The 18,242-nt window shown below is 50.5% G+C and overlaps 1 protein-coding gene and 1 pseudogene across 1 annotated transcript; one reads left to right on the top strand and one right to left on the bottom strand.

The window, feature by feature from the left end:
• Positions 1–1,700: 1,700 nt before the first annotated feature.
• On the top strand, positions 1,701–2,821 carry LOC100972470 (splicing factor 3A subunit 2-like; annotated as a pseudogene).
• Positions 2,822–2,986: 165 nt separating this feature from the next.
• On the bottom strand, positions 2,987–12,843 carry LOC100993106 (nuclear pore membrane glycoprotein 210). The gene is made up of 5 exons (XM_057302012.1): positions 12,705–12,843; positions 11,414–11,593; positions 8,627–8,707; positions 7,580–7,822; positions 2,987–3,219 (listed from the first exon to the last, which is right to left on the bottom strand). The coding sequence occupies exons 2-5, from the start codon at positions 11,486–11,488 to the stop codon at positions 3,208–3,210; spliced, it is 411 nt and encodes a 136-aa protein (XP_057157995.1). The 5' UTR covers positions 11,489–11,593; positions 12,705–12,843; the 3' UTR covers positions 2,987–3,207.
• Between the last annotated feature and the right edge of the window lie 5,399 nt (positions 12,844–18,242).

Below are 18,242 nucleotides of genomic sequence, written 5' to 3'. Positions count from 1 at the left end.
ATTCTTCAATTATCTAAGATTATGATAGCTCATTGTGGTGTGAAAAGACTCAATAATATCCCAAACACTTGGAAATGATGTAATATAGAAGAGGTGGAACAAATTCTGGGGAAGCCAACCACATTGTCCAAAACATATATGAGTAAATAGATTGAACAATTAACAAATCTGTAACCATAGCAGTAGATTTTTAACACACCCCTCTTAGAAATTGACATATAAAGGAAACAAGAAATAAGTACAGGTTCTGCAATGTAAATGACACAATTTCAAGCTTCTACTTTGTATGCAACATGTTGAAAATGCACATTCTTTTCAAACAGTTAAGAAGCATTGGCAGAAAATAATAATTGCTGTTAAACTGTGAAGAAGATCTTAATAATTTATAAATAGAAATCAGAGAATCCATGTTTTTGGTCTATACGATAATAAATTTGAAAATTCCCAATAAAGCATAGCATCAACAGTGACAAAAAAAACTATCCCTTTAAAATATTTAAACATACCTCCTAAATAACTGCTGCATTAAAGAGAAAATTAAAACCAATCTAATTTTTAAAAACTGATTTTAAATTTTTGATTAAAAATTGAAAACTATTTAGAAATAAATGACAATGATAGCCAACCATCACAACTGCTATGGGGAGCCAAATCCGTGTTTAGAGGAAAATTCATAGCTTTAAGATGTATTTATCAAGGGCACAAAAAGAAAAAAGAACTTGTAGTTAAAGATGATGAAGTAAAGTCAATTCTATTTTCTTCCTTCCCTCAAAATCCACCAAAACCAATACAACATTGTACAGTGTTCATTCTGGAAAAAGTACTATCACCAGAGGTAAATGAGCCAGGATTTAAGTCTCAGTTATCCTCCTTACCATTTTTGTGACTTTGGACAAATCACATTCTGTTCCTCATCCTTGCTTTCCTCATCTGTGAGATGGAGACATTAATCTCCACTTTATAGGGCTGTTAAGAGGAATAAATAATGAGATATTATCCAAATACTTGAGTGCTTACCATAGGCCAGATGCTGTCCTAAGCAGTTTATGTGAATTGGCTCATTTAAAATTCATACCAAAACTTTAAGGTAGGAGTTTAACAAGGTATTAGTCTTATACAAACATTGGCTAAGACAACCAACTAGTGAGTAGTGGAGATGGATTTCGAAGCCAGGGTGTCTGGTCTTAGAGCTTGTGCTTCTTTATATCTTAATTAGAACACAGATTTTCCTAAGAACTGTGTCATGGTTCTGAAAGGCCCATCCAGTGGTTCTGTGATGGATCAACCAGCTCTAAGGGCAAGAGCAGGATGCAGAGAAAAACAAGGAATACCCAGGAAGTGGGAGAAGCTGAATGGGAAATATGGTCTCACTCTCAATGATCCAGCCTCTGGCAGAGGAGACTACAGAGGGTGAGGACGGGAGAAGAAGCAATGACAACTGAGCTCCAGCATGCAAAGGCTCATAATATACAAGCTTGCTGACTGTTAACCTCTTGAATTTTGAGAACTAAGGTTAGATGCCTCCCTGGGGCCAAGGAGATAACAGATTTGGTGAAAGGTATTGAGGACAGGCTTAGTCCAGTCTGCTATAACAAATTACTACAGGTGCACCAAACAAAGTCGTGGCAGTGATCGAGGAGGCCATAGCGCGGCCTCAGGCTCTGGTGTCTCCCAGTCTGCTAAAGCCCAAGGCTGTCACCATGGACTTCCAGCATCGCACTGGGGGCAGGACCAGGAGCAGGGGCATGGCCTCCTCCTCTGAGAGGAATCATGACCGCAGGGAACACCTCTGGCAGCTGGCCCTGGAAACCATCGACATCAATAAGGACCCATACTTAATGAAAAACTACCTGGGCCCCTAAGAATGCAAGCTCTGCCTGATGCTTCTCAACAAGAAGGGGAGCTATCTGGCACATACCCAGGGGAAGAAGCACCAGACCAACCTGGCCTGGCGAGCAGCCAAGGAGGCTAAGGAGGTGGCATCATGCTGTGCCACCGCTTCATGTCTGCATATGAACAGAGGATCAAGCCCCTGGACCGGCGCTGGCATGACTTGCTGATGGCCGCCGAGCCCTACGAGACCATCACCTTCAAGGTGCCGAGCAGGGAGATCAACAAGGTGGAAGGCACATTCTGGACACACTGGAACCGGGAGACCAAGCAGTTCTTCCTCCAGTTCCACTTTAAGATGGAGAAGCCCCAGCCTCTCCACTGGACCCCTGGGGTGAAGCGACCTCCACCCCCGCTGATGAACGATCTGCCCCCTTGGCCGCTGCTGTCTGAGTCTTTGCCACTGCCCCTTCCAGGAGGTCTGCCTCTGCCACCCATGTCCCCCACGGGGCCTGCACCCTCAGGGCCCCTGGGACCACCTCAGCTGCCCCCACCAGCTCCAGGGGTCCGCCCCCCAGCCCCAGTGGTGCAACCCCACATCTGGGGTCCATCCTCCAGCCCCTGGGGTTCACCCATCAGCCCCCGGAGTCCACCCACCAGCTCATGGGGTTCACCCACCAGCCCCAGGGGTCCATCCTCCCCTATCAGTGGCGGTTCACCCCCAGGCCCCAGGGGTGCACCCAGCAGCCCCTGCCATTCACATTCATCCTGGGAATGCACCCACCAGACCCAGGGATGTACCCTCAGGCCCTGGGGGTCCACCCCCAATCTCCTGGGGTCCATCCGTCAGTTCCTGGGGTCCATCTTCAGCCTCCTGGAGTTTACCCCTCAAATCCTGGGTACACCCCCCAACTCCCATGCCTCCAATGCTGAGGCCCCCCTCCCCTCCAAAGGCGCAGGGAACATACGTCCCCCTCCCCCAGCCAACTGAGAAGCTTCTCCCTCCCCAAGCAAGCCCTGCCCAGGTGCTCCTGCCTTTTCCATGGAGAGAATTACAGATATATTAAATATGAAACTAAAGGAAATCCAACATATAATTCATTTTCCTGAAAAAGAAGAAAGAATAAGTAAAATGAAAACAATATGTGAAGATGTAATCAAAGAAAATTATTTTAAAGATATACCTGAATTTGCAAATCAGACATAGCTGGATGAAGTTTCCAAATGTCAAGGGTAAATTTTTAAAAAGATAGTTTCTATACCAAAAAAAAGCAGTTCCTGGTATGTGGTTGTCTTAAAGATATGCACACAACTTCTTTCTGTTCTTCTGTGCCTGAGGTGATGTTTACTTCCTCTCCCCATGAATGTGGGCTGGACTTAATGGCTCATCTGTAGGTGACAGAAGACAGCAGGAAGTGACAGTGACGGTATGTCATTTCTGAAGTTAGGTTATAAAAAGATGTGGATTCTAGCATGAGTTCTCTCTCTCTCTCTCCAGTCACTCATCAAGGGAGTAACTTGCCATCAAAACCTTCAAAAAGCCCATGTCACAAGGACTTGAGTGGGCCTGGAAGAAAATCCATCAGCCCTGGGTGAGCCTCAGGTAGCTGCAGCCCCATTCGTCAGCTTAGCCGCAACCTCACAGAGACTCCAAGCTGGAATCATCTAGCTAACCTGTTTCCAGATTTCTGACCCACAGAAACTGTGGGATAGTAAGTATGTGTTGTTTTTAGCTGCCCAGTTTTGGGAAAAACTGTTCTGCAGCAATAAATAGCTAATACACAATACTAGGTGGGAACTTGTTGTCAGAATTGTCCATATCTACACCCCATTCCAGAAGAGAGAGAGGGAAATCTACAAACTCAGAGTGAAAGTATGAACAAGAATGTTACAGTTAGCTAAACTGTTCATATATATGTATGTAACAGGCAGACCTTCTCAAGCATGAAAAAGCTCAGGGCAGACAACAACCATGATCCTTTTTGAAAAAAATTTACTTCGAACAATTCAAACAAAGCAACAAAGAAGTGATTAAAATATTAAAATTCATAAATGCAAAAGCCATGAGAAGGTTAGTGTTTGACATCAAATCTACTTAAATATTCACTTAAATAAGTAAGACTAAATTGTGAGAAGTATGGTTACCAAGCAGAATACTAATATTATAGAGGCTGACAATGTAAAAAAAAAATGATAAAATGTACAAAATCATGAGTGAGAAGGAGGAGAGGTAGGAGAAAGTATAAGTGTTCTAATTTCTTTATTTTTCTTACCAGGAAGTGAAAACATACAGTTGAAAATTGGAACTTGTTAATAATAATGACTTTAATTTCACTGTTTCATAATCATGTTTTTTAAAAGAGATCTTTGAGGAACTAACATCTTTTTTGAAAAAAAAAGTAGTCTGAAAATTTTGAATAAATAATTCCTACAGTTTTACTTTAGCCTTTTTTCTTAAAATTTCATTTATGTTTTATTTTATAATTAGCATGACCATATTTTGTAAAATAGTTTCTCTCTATATCCTATCTATTTAAATGTTTAGAGAGATATCTGGAATAATGATCATCATACATTGACAATAAATCATTATTGCAAGACTCTGAGATGATCATTATCTTATATTTTGCTTTGTCTCCTTCAACTTTTTTTTTTTTTTTTTTGAGATGGAGTCCTGCTCTGTCGCCCAGGGTGGAGTGCACTGGTGTGATCTCAGCTCACTGAAACCTCCACATCCCAGGTTCAAGCGATTCTCTTGCCTCAGCCTCCAGAGTAGTTGGGATTATAGGCCACTGCCACTATGCCTGGTTAATTTTTTTTTTTTTTGTATTTTTAGTAGAGACGGGGTTTTGCCATATTGACCAGGCTGGTCTCGAACTCCTGACCTCAGGTGATCCACCTACCTTGGCCTCCCAACCCTTCAACTTTTATATGTTGCTTGAGTTATTTGAAAAAAAGACGAGCATGTATTATTTTTGAGTTAATGTTTATTTTATAAAAGGAAACAGGAGATACGTTGAATATTCAATTTAAGGAATAGGAAAAAATGCAAAATGACTCCAAGAAAATAAAACAAAGTAACTAACAAAGGTAAAAGTATAAATTTGTGAATTAGAAAGCAAAAGTGAATTTGATCAATCAAATAAAAAACTTCCTTTGAAAAGGATCAGTAATATAGACAACTCTATGGTAAAAACTGATGTAGATATAAAGAGGAAAGACACAAATAACTAACAATAGGTAGAGGTCAGGTGCAGTGGTTCACACCTGTAATCCTAACACTTTGGGAGGCTGAGATGGGAGGATCACTTGAGGCCAGGAGTTTGAGATCAGCATGAGGCAAAATAGTGAGATCCCGTCTCTACAAAAAATTTAAAGAATAGCCAAGTATGATGGCACAAACCTGTAGTCCCAGCTATTTGGGAGGCTGAGCTGGGAGGATCACTTAAGACCAGGAGTTCAAGGGTGCAATGAGCTGTGATCACGCCACTATGCCCCAGCCTGGGCAATAGAGCAAGACCCTGCGGGGAAAAAAAAAAAAAAAAAAAGAAGAGGTCAAAGATATGATGAGAAAAGGCAGGCAGGCTCATGTTCATGCAGCCTAATGGGAGTTCCTTCAAGGAGCCTGGAAACACAGGCCTCTCCCTCCGTGCCCAGTGAGGGAAAATTTTACCTGCCAGGATGTGAGCTCAGAGGGCAGCATGTACAACTCCAGCACCAGGATCTTCCTCAGGGTAACTGTGCCAGGACCGAGCCTGGGCAAGGCACCACCTAACTGCTCCTTCCTCTCACAGAGATATCCTGCTCCTCACTGCCACCATCTCAGAACAAACCCGGTTCCACCTCCCAGGCTCCTCTAGCTGGCTCTGTCTGGCCACGTTCTTGCAGGATCCACATAGACACACACAGGGGCCTGGCGAGGAGCTCAGTCCAGCAGATGATCAGCCTCATGACATCAGCTCAGATCTGATCCTGGGACGCCCAGGTGCTCCAAGGCCCTGGTGACTCCCCAAGCCTGTGGCGATAGCACTTACCTTGGAACTCCAGGCCCCTTCTCTGCAAGACTTCAGATGTGTCCACCACCTGTGTAAGTCCCCTCTCTCAGTCCCCTCAGGGCTGCTGCCTCGTCGGCCTCCCAGCCTGGCTCAGGGGCAGTCACTCGCTGGCAGGAAAAACTGTTCCCTGAGCTCCCCACTGGCCTCTGATCAGACCAGGTGGACACCCCTCGGGCCTGGGTCCTGGGCCCATGGCTAATATCATCTGAACTAACATGGGATTGTCCAAGAGGAAACTGGTCTGACTCCCTCCCTCTCAGCTCCTCCCCACCTCAGGGGCATCAGCAGGCAGCAGCCCCTGCGGCCCCTGCCCCGCAGGCCTCACTTGAGGACTGGACAAGGCAATATTGGAAAGTGCGCAAGGGCACCTCAGCCTCTGTCGGGTGCTCTGTGCATGTTTGTTAAATAAACACAGATGATTATATTAATGGCCACTGGGACACAGTGAGTGCCAGCCTCTCCCTGTGTGAAGGGGCACCCCAGACCCTAAGTTCAGAATTCCTTGCTACTTTTGCAACACATCAAGTGAGTTCCCACTTCCAGACCTTTGCCAGTCCCTCCCATCCTGAAACACGACTCCTCTGTGAAGCCTTTGTTCGGCCCCAGCTCTGGGCTCCCACAGCACCCAACGCACATGGATGCCCATCCCACTGCAATGAGCTGCTGTCACCCCCCCAAAGACTGAGAGCTTCTCAGGGCTGGGTCTCACAGACATGATACCCTCAGCAAAGGCACACAGGCCCCGCCCTGCTTGCATCTCACAATGTGCATCTGGAAAACACTGGGCCAACCCGCGCAAGCCAGGGGTCTTCACGACAGGATGTCCCACAGCCTTCAGTGTGTGTAGGTCCCCAGAGCAATGCTGGGTTTTGCAGTGTGTCCCCACAGACTGCTTTGTTTTGGGATACCTGTTAACAAGTCTCACTGCCTGTGTTCCATTAGAGCAATCTAGGAGAGTCCCCAGGCACTGGGGACAGGACCCTGTTCCCACTGAGTTGGGTGGGGAGGCATTCGTCCTACTCTAGATGAGCTTCGGGCAGCCTTTGGGAAAGCCCGTTCCTGGGCCTGGGCCTCTCCCCTAGCCTCTATCCCCACTGTCTCTGGAGTGGGCAGGAAGCGACCTTTCAACCCATCCCCGGCTTGGGTCCTGTGTGCCCAAGGCCCACCTGGGCTTGAGCCTGGAGTTACAGGGGCTGGTGCCCAGTCCCATTTCCCCACTGGCTTGCTGGGCAACCCTGGTCAAGTCCCTTCCCGTTTCTGGCCTTGGTTAACACAAAGAGGGACTCAGTAGACTCTCCCTGGCACCTTCTAGCTCTGACATCTCAGGAGGAGCCAGGGCCTCTCACAGGGCTAAGGGAAGGGGAGTTTGGCCTCTGGGATAAACCAGGAGAAACTGGGGGCTGCCAGACATCATCTCAGAAAATGGTCAGAAGCTACAGATTCTGACCTCCCAGGACTTTTGTGACTTCCCCACATGGCCACTTCTGTTAGGAGAGGAACCTACCCACCCTGTCTGTGTGGTTAGCGTTTGGGAGAAGGGAGTCCCATTGAGCCTTGGGAGAGGCCAGAAAGGGCCTCTCTGGGTATGAAGGTGGGACTTCCCGTGGGACAATGTGGCAGGAACCCTCCCTGCCCCTCGGGGTGCTGGCCTGGGACAGGGGTGGGAGGTGGGCTCTGGGCGGGTGGTTACCTACCTTGTGATGCTGCCCTTGGAGATCCAGGATATCCCGCTTGGTGACAGACCAGTGGAAGGTCAGGCCTGGCATGGCATTGCCAAAGGAGAAAGGGTTCTGGTGGTTGGTGATCCAGGTGATATAGATGGACATCAGTGGGGAGAAGTCAGGCCTGGTGACCAGCAGGGTGCCAGCACTGGGAATGCCCCCAGAAGCTGTGCTGCCTCCTTCAAGCAGTGGGAGATGTATCCAATTCTTCCCCAGCTAGAGAAGGACATGGCACAAGTTTGGGAATTTTGATGAAATACCAAACAGTTAAACCAGAGGCGGGACTGTTTTCCCCACACTGTGCCTCCCCTGCCGCTGGCTGCGCCTCCCCATGGCCAAGAGACCCATTTTTGGAAGGAGTCCCTGGAGCTCTAGGAGGCTGTGTGTCCCCCAGCAGCACAGCTTGCCCTGCCCCACAGTGCTGGTTCCTCCGGGCCCCTCTCTCCTAATCTAGCCGGGGTCCCTGCTTACAGAGCACCCACGGATGGGGTCCCTGGCTCCTTCAGTCTCTATTTGCTGAGAGTCTGCTGAGGGCACACTTGGAGGCGAGAAGGCAAAAGGCCACAGCAGGTGCCACACCGGGCTGCCCAGTCCACTGCCAGTGCTGCCACTTCCTAGCTGTGTGGCCCTGGGATGAGTCTTAAGCTTTCTGTGCATTCATTTGTTCATCTGCGACATGGAGATGGTTCTGACACCAGCCTCCCAGGGCTGCTATGAACACCAAACAGATTAATGTCCGAGACAGCATGGAGTGGAGTAAGTGCCACGGTCACGGTGCTCCTGTTAGGCGCCTGGTGCTATCTGAGGTGTGGGAAGGTGACAGGCTAGCAGGAAGCAGGCCTTCATCAGTGGCTGCAAGAGGGTGTCAGTCTGGGTAGGGGTGGGTGGGAAGCTGCCACTGCACCCCTAGATACCCAGGCTGGGCAGATGGAGGAGGTGGAGAAGCACTGTAGCTCGAGGACAGGGTTATAGCAGCGGCTCTTTGGGAACCAGGATTCAGAGCCCAGGAGGTCCCCTCACCTGGGTGCCCATCCTTATCTGCATGATGGGGGTGCGGATCCTCACGGCCCCAAGCAGCAGCACCTTCACCTGAACGAGGTCCTGGGGAAAGAGCATGGTGCTCAGGTGCAGGGTGCCAGAATGCTGTGCTGGCCGGGCATGTTTCTAGAAGGGACCTCTCAAGGGAAGGAGGCTGTGGCTAAGAGGCTGTGGCGAGAAGGCACCTCAGGATGCCTAGCACCGTGCTCCTCTGCCAAGAGAGGCCTGGTTTTGTGGGCGGTTCACCCCACATGGGCCAGCCACTTCCTCTCCCACGGCCCCGCAGGTCCCAGCCCAGTGCTCTGAGGCTGCCACCCTGTCTCATCCAGCTGCTTCGGGTCAGCACTTCAGACTTGGGGCCAGGGACTGGGGTCTGCTCTTCCCTAGGCCAGGCTGCCCTCAAGCGACAGGTCTCCAGACTCTCCCAAACCCAAATCCAGCTTGCCTGTGTCTCACTAAGCAGAGTACAGTGACAAATGCAGGAGTCCAGTGAAGTCTGATTAGAGCAGACCTTATAACCTCCTTCATGCTCAACTCTATACTCCTATTAATCTGGCCAAAGACTAACTCTCCTGGCTTCTTTCTAGTGCTGCTGACTCATGTGGAACTGACATGATTAAACCTCTTAGACTCTTTGCCATGCGCTCATGCTGAGCCCACATTCTGTGCCTCATGACTTGGGCTAATGCTTGGCACACAGTAGGTGCTTGATAAGCACCCGTTCCCCTCCTTTCACTCATCCTTCTGCTCAGTCTCCTTCTGCTAGTCCTGGCCCACCCCACGGCCTTGGGGTGCTGGTTGTGTGACCTGGGTTGGACAGATGGAACTGGAAGCATCTGACCAGAATCACATTCCAGGCAAGGACACAGGGGCTGCAGGTGAAGCCCCTGCCTGCCTGGGCTCAAGAAGATGCCTTTCAGATGGGGATGGTGATGCAGCCCCTCCACCTGCCAAGGGCCACCAGGGCCTTTCCCCAGCACCTCCCCAACCTGTCAGATGGCAGACCCAGAGGGGAGAATGCCAGCAAAGTCAAACAACAAAGAGGAGGGATACTCAGTGCCCTGTGTCCCTCTGGCTGAATTTCCAGCCAGCTGCCCTTTTAGCTACTGGAAAATGAGCCAGTTCCTGAGGCTGCAATCCTTTTTAGAGAAACAAAACAAAACAAACAAACACAAAAAACCCACAGGCCTCCTGTCTGTAAGTCACAGTCCTGAATGAGATGCTCTGGGAAGCCAATCTGAACCCTGCCATGTCACCAGGACAGATTTTAACATCCCCAAGACTTTTTCTTTGTCTTGGAAATTGACACACACTGGATCTGGGCATCCACCTCTGTGATTCAGACTTTGTGGCTTAACAAGGATACTTGGGCAGGCACGGAAAATGCTGGGAAAAGGAGTAAATCACTGAACTCAATGATGGATCAAAGTCGGCCTCTGAAAACAAGGACTTCCCTGCACCCCCTCTAGGGCGGTGCACTCGCCAGCTCCCTGGGCTCTGTGTTTACAGGCTCTGAACTCAGAACTGCATGGACTGCTTCCAGGGGACCTAGTTCTCATGAGGAATGGGATGACTGATTCTGAAACAGGTTTCTGTCCACAGTTGCATTAAACATCACAGAAGGCTCTTCTTACAGACCAAGTTTCTGGTCCAGCTGTGAGTGGAACTCCAAAGCAGCCTTCCCTGAGATGATTCTGCAAGTCACTGCTGGCGAAGGAGGTCACGAAGAATGCAAAGGCCCCAGTTTTAGCCCTGAGCCTTCGTCAGAAGGTGGAAATGGTCTCACCTCCTCTCCAGAGGACCAAAGGAGACCCACGCCTCACAAAGCGGGGAAGTTGTCAGACTCTCCAGACACCGACTTTCACCTGCTTGAGTCAGTCCCACCAATGTGGGGCAGGGAGACCCTCCGGGGAGAAGATGGCCCTAACTTGGCCTCCTACCTTCACTGCCAGCCCAGAAAAGCAATTAGGAAAGTCCCCCACCCTACACAGAGACTGGGAAGATGACTTAACCTCTGCTGGTGTAGAAGATGCTAGCAGATGACCCAGGTTTTTCTCTCCACCTGGAAATACAAATCCAGGGCTGAAGTACAATTTTTTAATTCACCACACATACACCACACTACTCTGGAGACATACAATGCACCCAGAAGGCACTCTCAGCCCACAGCACCCCTTCTCTGCTATCAGCACATGCTCAAGCCCAGCTTCAAGTGACCAACAAAAGGCCCGAGAGCTCTGATGCTGGGCGGCCCTGGGCCCAATCCCAGAACTGGCACATGGTGACTGTGGTCTGCTAGCTAGTCCCTCAGTCTCCCATCATCAAAGGGGGACAGCAGGAAAATGCACAGGGCACCGAGAGGACTGAAGGACATGAAGGCAAAGTGTGCAGAGCGACGCCTGCCCTCACCACGATTGCCATCATCCTCCACTGGAAGGGCCCTTTGGGGCCGGGGGTTGCTGAAGACCCTGTCCCGTAAGGAGCAGCTGGAAAGACTGGGAGACTCAGCCTGGAGAAGAGCAGCCTCTGGGGGTCTGGGTGCTCCCAAGTCAGCAGGGCTGTCCTGCACAGGGGGCCCTGGCAGGGACTGCAGACCCAGGGGGCAGAAGCAGCACCCTTGGAGAGAGGTGGTCCTCAGAGGTAGAACCCAAACACAGTAAAGAGGCCTTTGTCTCAGGCACAGCTGCCCTGGGAAGCAGTGGCCCATCACCACAGCTGGCTGTCCTGGGGAGTTCGGATAGTGCCAGTCTCCAATAGCACATCTGTTACCTGAGAGATGATGACCACCTTGCCAGTCTCTGCATCCACCACCTGCACAAGCCCAGACACAGTGCCCTTCCCCATGGTGAGACCTGGTACCAGCCTGGAGGTGCTCACCAGTGCAATGTTCTAGTTGCTGATGGAGAAAAGGATGTTGGACTGAGGCTGGGGGCTGCCCTCAGAGGTGACCTGAGTGGGGAGGAAATAGCAGTGCATCAGTGCCTACTGTGCCAGGCAGCCTGTGCCTCCCCCAGATGGAGCCAGGGCCTCAGTGCTGATGGCTTCCACCTCTACACAGTCACCTCGTGCTAGGACAGAGGCAGTGCGCCAGGAGCTGGGGCTGCTGTGCAGTGGGCACACTGGGGCTGGAGCATGATGTGGCTTCTCAGCTCTCACCTGCATCATGACCCAGATAAGCAGTGTCGCGTTCCTGAGAATCAGCCCGAGTGGGGGAAAAACCGGTTGAGACAGAGAAGAGAAGGAACTGCTGTGCCCTGAACCCAGGACTTACACACCACATGTTTCATGAGAGGAAAACTCAGGGCACGAACATCACCCCTATGTGAGCAGTGACCTGTGGGCCCCAGGGTCCTGGGGGCTGCCTCCCAGCCACTGGCCGAGGCTCTCTGGTTCTCTGGGGCATGTTCTGCTGTTTGTGACTGTGCTCCACTTCCCCAGATGCTAAACACCATGAAAACAAGGACCTTTCATGCAGCTGAGCCTTCCCCTTGGATCAGCAATTCTCAGTGTGTGGTCGCTGACTAGCAATGCATACCCTCCAGCCACCCCGGCCCATGGAGCCAGAGGCAGCCCTGCATCTGTGTCCTAACATGCCCTCTGGAGATGCTGGTGTGGGTCAAGCTTTGCCATCCACTGCCTTTAGGACTCCCCAACTCCTTTTTCGAAGGTTACCTCCTTCCCTAAATTTCTCCCAATTTCTGCTGAAAAACACCTTAGAATCATTCTTGTCAGTGCTCTCAAAACTTTTCAGATGAGGATCAAGGAGCTCAGCAACAAGGACTAGCCCAGGAGGAGCCCAGGGATGCCGGTGCCATGCTGTGGAGCCGGTGAAGCCCCCATCTGCTCCTCCTGCATCCCCCCCCAAGTGCACTCCTGGCAGGAGAAGGTGAGTGAACACAGGAGGCATCCAGGGCACTGCTTGTGTGGGAGGATTGGTTTCTGCAGTGCTGTACTATTGCTGGTCAGAAACAAATTTCTTATTGCCAGAAGAAAGGTGCGAGTCCATCTAGAGGCACAGACAGTACCCACGTGCTTCAGATCACAGATTAATGATGCTCACCAGCCCCAGCGTGGCCCAAGCACAGGGAGGATGTTGGCAGGGCTGGTTTAATGTTGCTGCTGTAAATAGACTTGGAATGATTCCCAGGCCACGACTGCCATGGCCTGTGGCTGCAGTGCTGCTCCTGTCATAACCTAACACCCCGAGACGGCCCCACACCACATAATGAGCCCATGAGGGACCTCAGAGCTCCCCTTGTCCAGGAATCACCTACTTCAGGAGTTGCCTTTGTGACATCTCTGCTGGAGGAGGTGACCACCAGGAGGACTCACACCAATGTGACAATTGGGGAAGCTGCTCGGAGCTTCAGGTCCATGAATGGGAAGTATTTGGCCAGAAGGGGATTCTTGTGCAAGTCCAGCATGCGGATGTTTGCCTTCACTGTCTTCCCAATCTCCGCCTGCATCGTGCAGACAGAGGCTCAGGGATGGCCTCTGAGAGACCAATCTCACCATCTATGGTGCCCCATGACTTTCTGAGATACTAATAGCATCACCAACCTCAACCCACAGACCTGGGAATCAGGGATGAGTCACCCAGGTTTACCTCTGGACTATCAGCCAGTCAGCAAATGAAAATTGATGAAGCGCTTATTCCAAGGGGTGGGTCAGGGGAGGGTGGCTGGGGATACTTACAGGCATAAGTTCCACTCCCTACTCTTAAATAACAATACACTAATTAGGGAGATGAGACACTGCTTAGAACAGCAGCAGGCATCCAGTAGGAGTTCAGTAAATGCTCACTGACTGAATAGCTCACACCTGGCAGTGTAGAATACAATAAGAACCTTAGGAAATGAGAGTCAGAAATACACAGTGAAGAAACAGAAAATTAGCAAACAGCAGTGGAAATGAGATTATAGGAGGAGTATGTGAGGCTGGGTAGAGCATATTAGCTTCTTAAGGAGCCTAAGATGCCCTTTTAATTACCAGCCCTTCTATCCACTCAGGATCCCGACCACAACCCTCTGGAAGCCCAGCTTCAGTCACCTCAGATATTTGGAGTAATAAAATTTCGCTATTGACGTGAAAGATAAAACGAGATCTATTCCTTTTCCTTTTTTGCAATGGTGCTTGGCGTGGGTGAGCTGTACTCATTTGTCACTGAAACTCCAGAGAACCCAAAACCTGTATTTTCAGGGGGAAATCCATGCTCAGCAAGACATGTGCCTGGCTGGTTAATAACCTACACCAGCTAAAAGACAAGAATTCCCAGGTCACAGCTAATTTAGAGGCAACTGCCAGCAGGATTTACTGCCAAGCCTCATGGGGATGTCACCTGGGATGAAGAAGTTCCTTACTGGAGGGACTCTGCATCCTTAACATAGAGCGAAAGAGATAGAAGGCAGCTTTGCAAGCTCACAGGGGAAGGGATGCAGACCCCAGGAGCAAAAGTGAAGGCCATAGGAAACATCCCACAGCCGCCTCACTCTCCGTTCCTGCAGGTCTGCTGAGGGGGCCCCATCATGAAGCTTCCACTGACCTTATCAATCACACAGATGTACAGCTCCTGAATGTCTGACACGTAAACGACAGCCTTGGCCAGGGCCGGGAAGATGAGGCACAAATCATAGGTCATGATGGTGGTCGAGCCAGGGAGCAAAGGGTATACCTGCAAGGTTCGGGGCTGGGGTAGAGGGGTGGGTGGTGGATTACGTGGCTGCAGAGCCCCCCCTCTGCTCAGGTCCATGAGCAGTGCCTCACCCTCAGCACCAGCCTATCACCTCACTGGCAGAGCCCTCCAGGCCAGCACTAGAAAGCAGTGAACAAGGGAAATCCTACCCCAAATAGTGCCCTGCCCACCTCTCATCACAAGCCCCACTGCTGGCCAGGAGCAGGGCTTGGGATATAACATGTCAGTGCTCAGCTAGATCTCACCGAACATTGATCTCCAATTTGCACATTTTACAAAAGGAAGAAAATGGAAGCTGATCCAAGAGGGGCAGTCAGCAACCTTGGCATGTGCAGGAACTTGGGGACAGAGTGAGAATGCAGTCCCAGGATGCCACGTCCTGAGCTGGCCACCTGCTGCTGCAGCCCTGGCGGCAGGGAAGCACCCCGTGAGGTCTTCTGTGAAACTGCAAGACAGGGACTGGCAGAAAACGAGACAGCTACTTTTCAGCGGCAGCTCTCCCTGAGAAGTCCCAATCAGAACGGACTGAATCACAGAACCTGGGAGCAGCCTGCAAGGCCACCCCAGTGTGAGCTCCGTGCATCTCGCTCAACTCTGTGTCTGATCAACAGCCCCAGCTCTGTGTGAAGCACTGACTGCTAAGGTGTGAGTGAACGAACAAACCAGAGCTAGAGTTTTCCAGCCTTTTCACTGCCAAAGACCCTTTTAACATTTATTTATTATTTTTTTAAGAGACAGGGTCTTGCTCTGTCTCTGAGGCTGGAGTGCAGTGGTAGGACCATAGCTCACTGCAGCCTCAAACTCCTGGACTCAAGCCATCCTCCCAACTCAGCCTCCAGAGCAGCAGCTGGGATGACAGGTGTATGCCACTGTGGCTAGAATAGATCCTTGTTTTTATTTTTTTATTTCATTTTTTTTAGAGACAGGATCTAGCTCCATCACTCAGGCTGGAGTGCAGTGGGATCATCACAGCACACTGCAACCTCGAACTCCTGGGCTCAAGGCAAGAGCCCCATTATTTTTTATTTTTTATTTTTTTTGGAGATGCAGTCTTGCTCTTTCACCCAGGCTGGAGTACAGTGGCACGATCTCGGCTCACTGCAACTGCTGCCTCCCGGGTTCAAGCAATTCTCCTGCCCCAGCCTCCCGAGTAGCTGGGACCACGCCCAGTTAATTTTTTGTATTTTAGTAGAAACGGGGTTTCACCGTGTTGCCCAGGCTGGTCTTGAACTACTGAGCTCGGGCAATCCACCCACTCTGGCCTAAGAGCCCTCACTTTAATCCTTTTCTGTTTACACACTTTGTTTTTTGAGATGGAGTCTCCTCTGTCGCCCAGGCTGGAGCGCAGTGGCGCGATCTCAGATCACTGCAACCTCCATCTCCCAGGTTCAAGCAATTCTCCTGCCTCAGCCTCCTGAGTAGCTGGGACTACAGGTGTGTGCCACCATGCCCGGCTGATTTTTTTTTTGTATTTTTAGTAGAGATGGGCTTTCACCGTGTTAGCCAGGATGGTCTCAATCTCCTGACCTCCTGATCCACCCACCTCAGCCTCCCAAAGTGCTGGGATTACAGACACAAGCCACTGCGCCTGGCCATTTATCCACTTTTAGGGATTCTGCCTTCAGGAGTTTCTCCCCTAAAAAAGTACATTCACAATCACCCTCTTATGCTGCACAGGATAGGCATTCACACACGTGACATGTCTATTTATGATGGACTGCATGAAGCTTGCCTTATTGCTTAGGCGTGTATTTCATCCAGGTGGTTTTGGAGCTGGGCAGGCAGGAACAGGTTATGGAGCTAGTGGGCGAGTCCAGTCGGCTGCCCCTCTCCTCTATCTGGGTCTGGCTTTGTTGCTGGCTATTTGTGGTCTCATATTCATAGGGTGAGTAGCAGGGGTTTTTAAAGTAAGCACTTCAGGGTTTGCAAAGCTAGAGTTTCAATATCAAGAACCTACACACACACAAAATTAGGTCTCTGACCCAAAAGAGAAAACCAAATAGGATCACATCTTACCCAGGTGAAAACCCTTCAACAGCTGTCCAGTGCTCTGAGAATGAGCCCAAAGCCTTAGAATGCCCTGTAAAGCCTGGTGTGGCCTGGCCCCTGCCTCCGCTCCAGTTTCCATGCACATCACACTCCCCCACCATGCTTATGCTCCAGCCATGCAGGCATTCTCTCCCACTCACACAGTCAGATACCTGCTGCCTGCCTGCCTCTGGGGCTCGCAGCCCCCTTAAAGACCTGGGGTTCTTTCCCGGCCTCCATCTGCTGGCTCCAAGTCATCTTTCAGGCCCAGGTCCAGTGTTCTTCCTCAGAACAGTCTTCCCTCATCCAGGTCAGCTCTTCCAGTGCCCCTGCTCCCCTCTCCCGGGGGCTGGACCTGCTGTGTGCCGTCAGTGTTGATGGGGCCTGCAGTGCACTTGGCCTTCCTCTCCAGGCTGTCCTCAGCACTCATATACCCTCAGGACTCAGCCCAGCATCTGGCCCAGCCTGGCCCCCCCATGCACGTCTTGACTGGATGAGCTCCAGGGCTGCTGCTCTGAGTAATTCTGGACAAGGTCATGGAACCTGGTGCTCCAGCCTGCTTGGCTTTACAGAGTAAAACCAGCTTTGTTAAGCCTTGGAAATTCTGAAAATCACCTGCAATCCTCACCTATTTGTCAAGCGCTGATTCTAGTCCAACCTCTTCTATATACAGATGAGGAAACAGGCCCAGATGACAGGATAGGGGTGTGGCTTTGAAAAGGCAGAGCTGGGGATAGAACCAGATACCCTACATCCCAGCTCGGGCTCCTTCCTGACTCTCCACTTCCCAGGGGAACCGAGCTAGATGCCTCCTGGAGCTGGAAGAGAACTGCGGGGAGGGGAGGAGGGAGAATGGCCAAAGGCAAAGGCCACGCTGAAAAAGGCCCAAGCCCATAACTGGCTGGGGACACAGGAGATCAACAAGCTGACCTGAGCTGCACATACCACCTACTCAGGGTACATTAATACAGACGCAGCATGCCTGAGTTATTCCACACAATGACTTACAGTAGATAAATAAAGATCCCAAAGTGGACGTCATGCTTATACTCCAAAACAGTAGCTATGTGACTTGAGCCATCACCACTTGAGCCTGGTGTCAAATACGGGCTGAGGAATGGGGTCCAAGAGCCCCAGTTCTGGTTTTGCTGGGGCTAATTCACCCTAGCTTATTACAATTCCCCCAAAGAAAACCCATTGAAAGATTAGGGAGAGTAATGAGAGCTTTCTTTGAGAACCCAATTCGAGACTCTGATTTCAAACTCCTGCAAAAGCTACTGCTGTCAGGAGTGGGTAGGTCCTTCACAATGTGAAGAAATTCCATGGTGCACCCACTGAGGAGCCCTACACAGGGTAACACAGGGAAGGGCTTTTGCTCTTTTTCTTTTCTTTCCGAACCATTTTGCACATTTTAAAGACACATTAAAATGGCAGTGGGGAAATCAATTGCTCTTCCACTTGACTTCCCAGGGGATAGGCATCCAGCCACCATCTCTGGAGCCCGCAAAGACTGGCCTGCCCCTTGGGCTGGTGCACAGTGGTTCGCTGCACCTCACGGTGATGCTTTAAGGAAGTCCTCACCAGGCAACTCTGGAGGCTTGGGGAACTGAGGGCACTTGGTCACTAGCTGGTGGCAGAGTGGGAACCTGCACCCACTCCTAACTCTACACTGCGTATGCGGCTCATACCACCTGGCCTCTCCATGTGTTCTGGACCCACCTGCTTCCTGATTCACACACGGGAGAACATTTGCGAGGGGAAGGAAGTGGTGGTGACCTATGCCCAGAATGAATTCTAATTTCTGAGTGTTAAAGGTGCCACCTGAGAACATCAGGAAACACTGAGCCAAGGGGAAAGTCCTGTCATTGAGTAGGAGAT

Source organism: Pan paniscus, chromosome 2 (genome assembly GCF_029289425.2).
Source record: "Pan paniscus chromosome 2, NHGRI_mPanPan1-v2.0_pri, whole genome shotgun sequence".
Lineage (NCBI taxonomy): Eukaryota > Metazoa > Chordata > Mammalia > Primates > Hominidae > Pan > Pan paniscus.
Note: the sequence above shows the minus strand (reverse complement) of the source record. Positions and strands in the feature narration are given on the sequence as shown.

Coding starts and splice junctions, on each gene's coding strand:
- LOC100993106 (XM_057302012.1), bottom strand. CDS start 11,488: ATGGGGAAGGGCACTGTGTCTGGGCTTGTGCAGGTGGTGGATGCAGAG. Junction 8,708..11,413: donor AGGTGGTCATCATCTCTCAG/GTAACAGATGTG, acceptor CTCTTTCCCCAG/GACCTCGTTCAGGTGAAGGT. Junction 7,823..8,626: donor AGATAAGGATGGGCACCCAG/GTGAGGGGACCT, acceptor GTCCTTCTCTAG/CTGGGGAAGAATTGGATACA.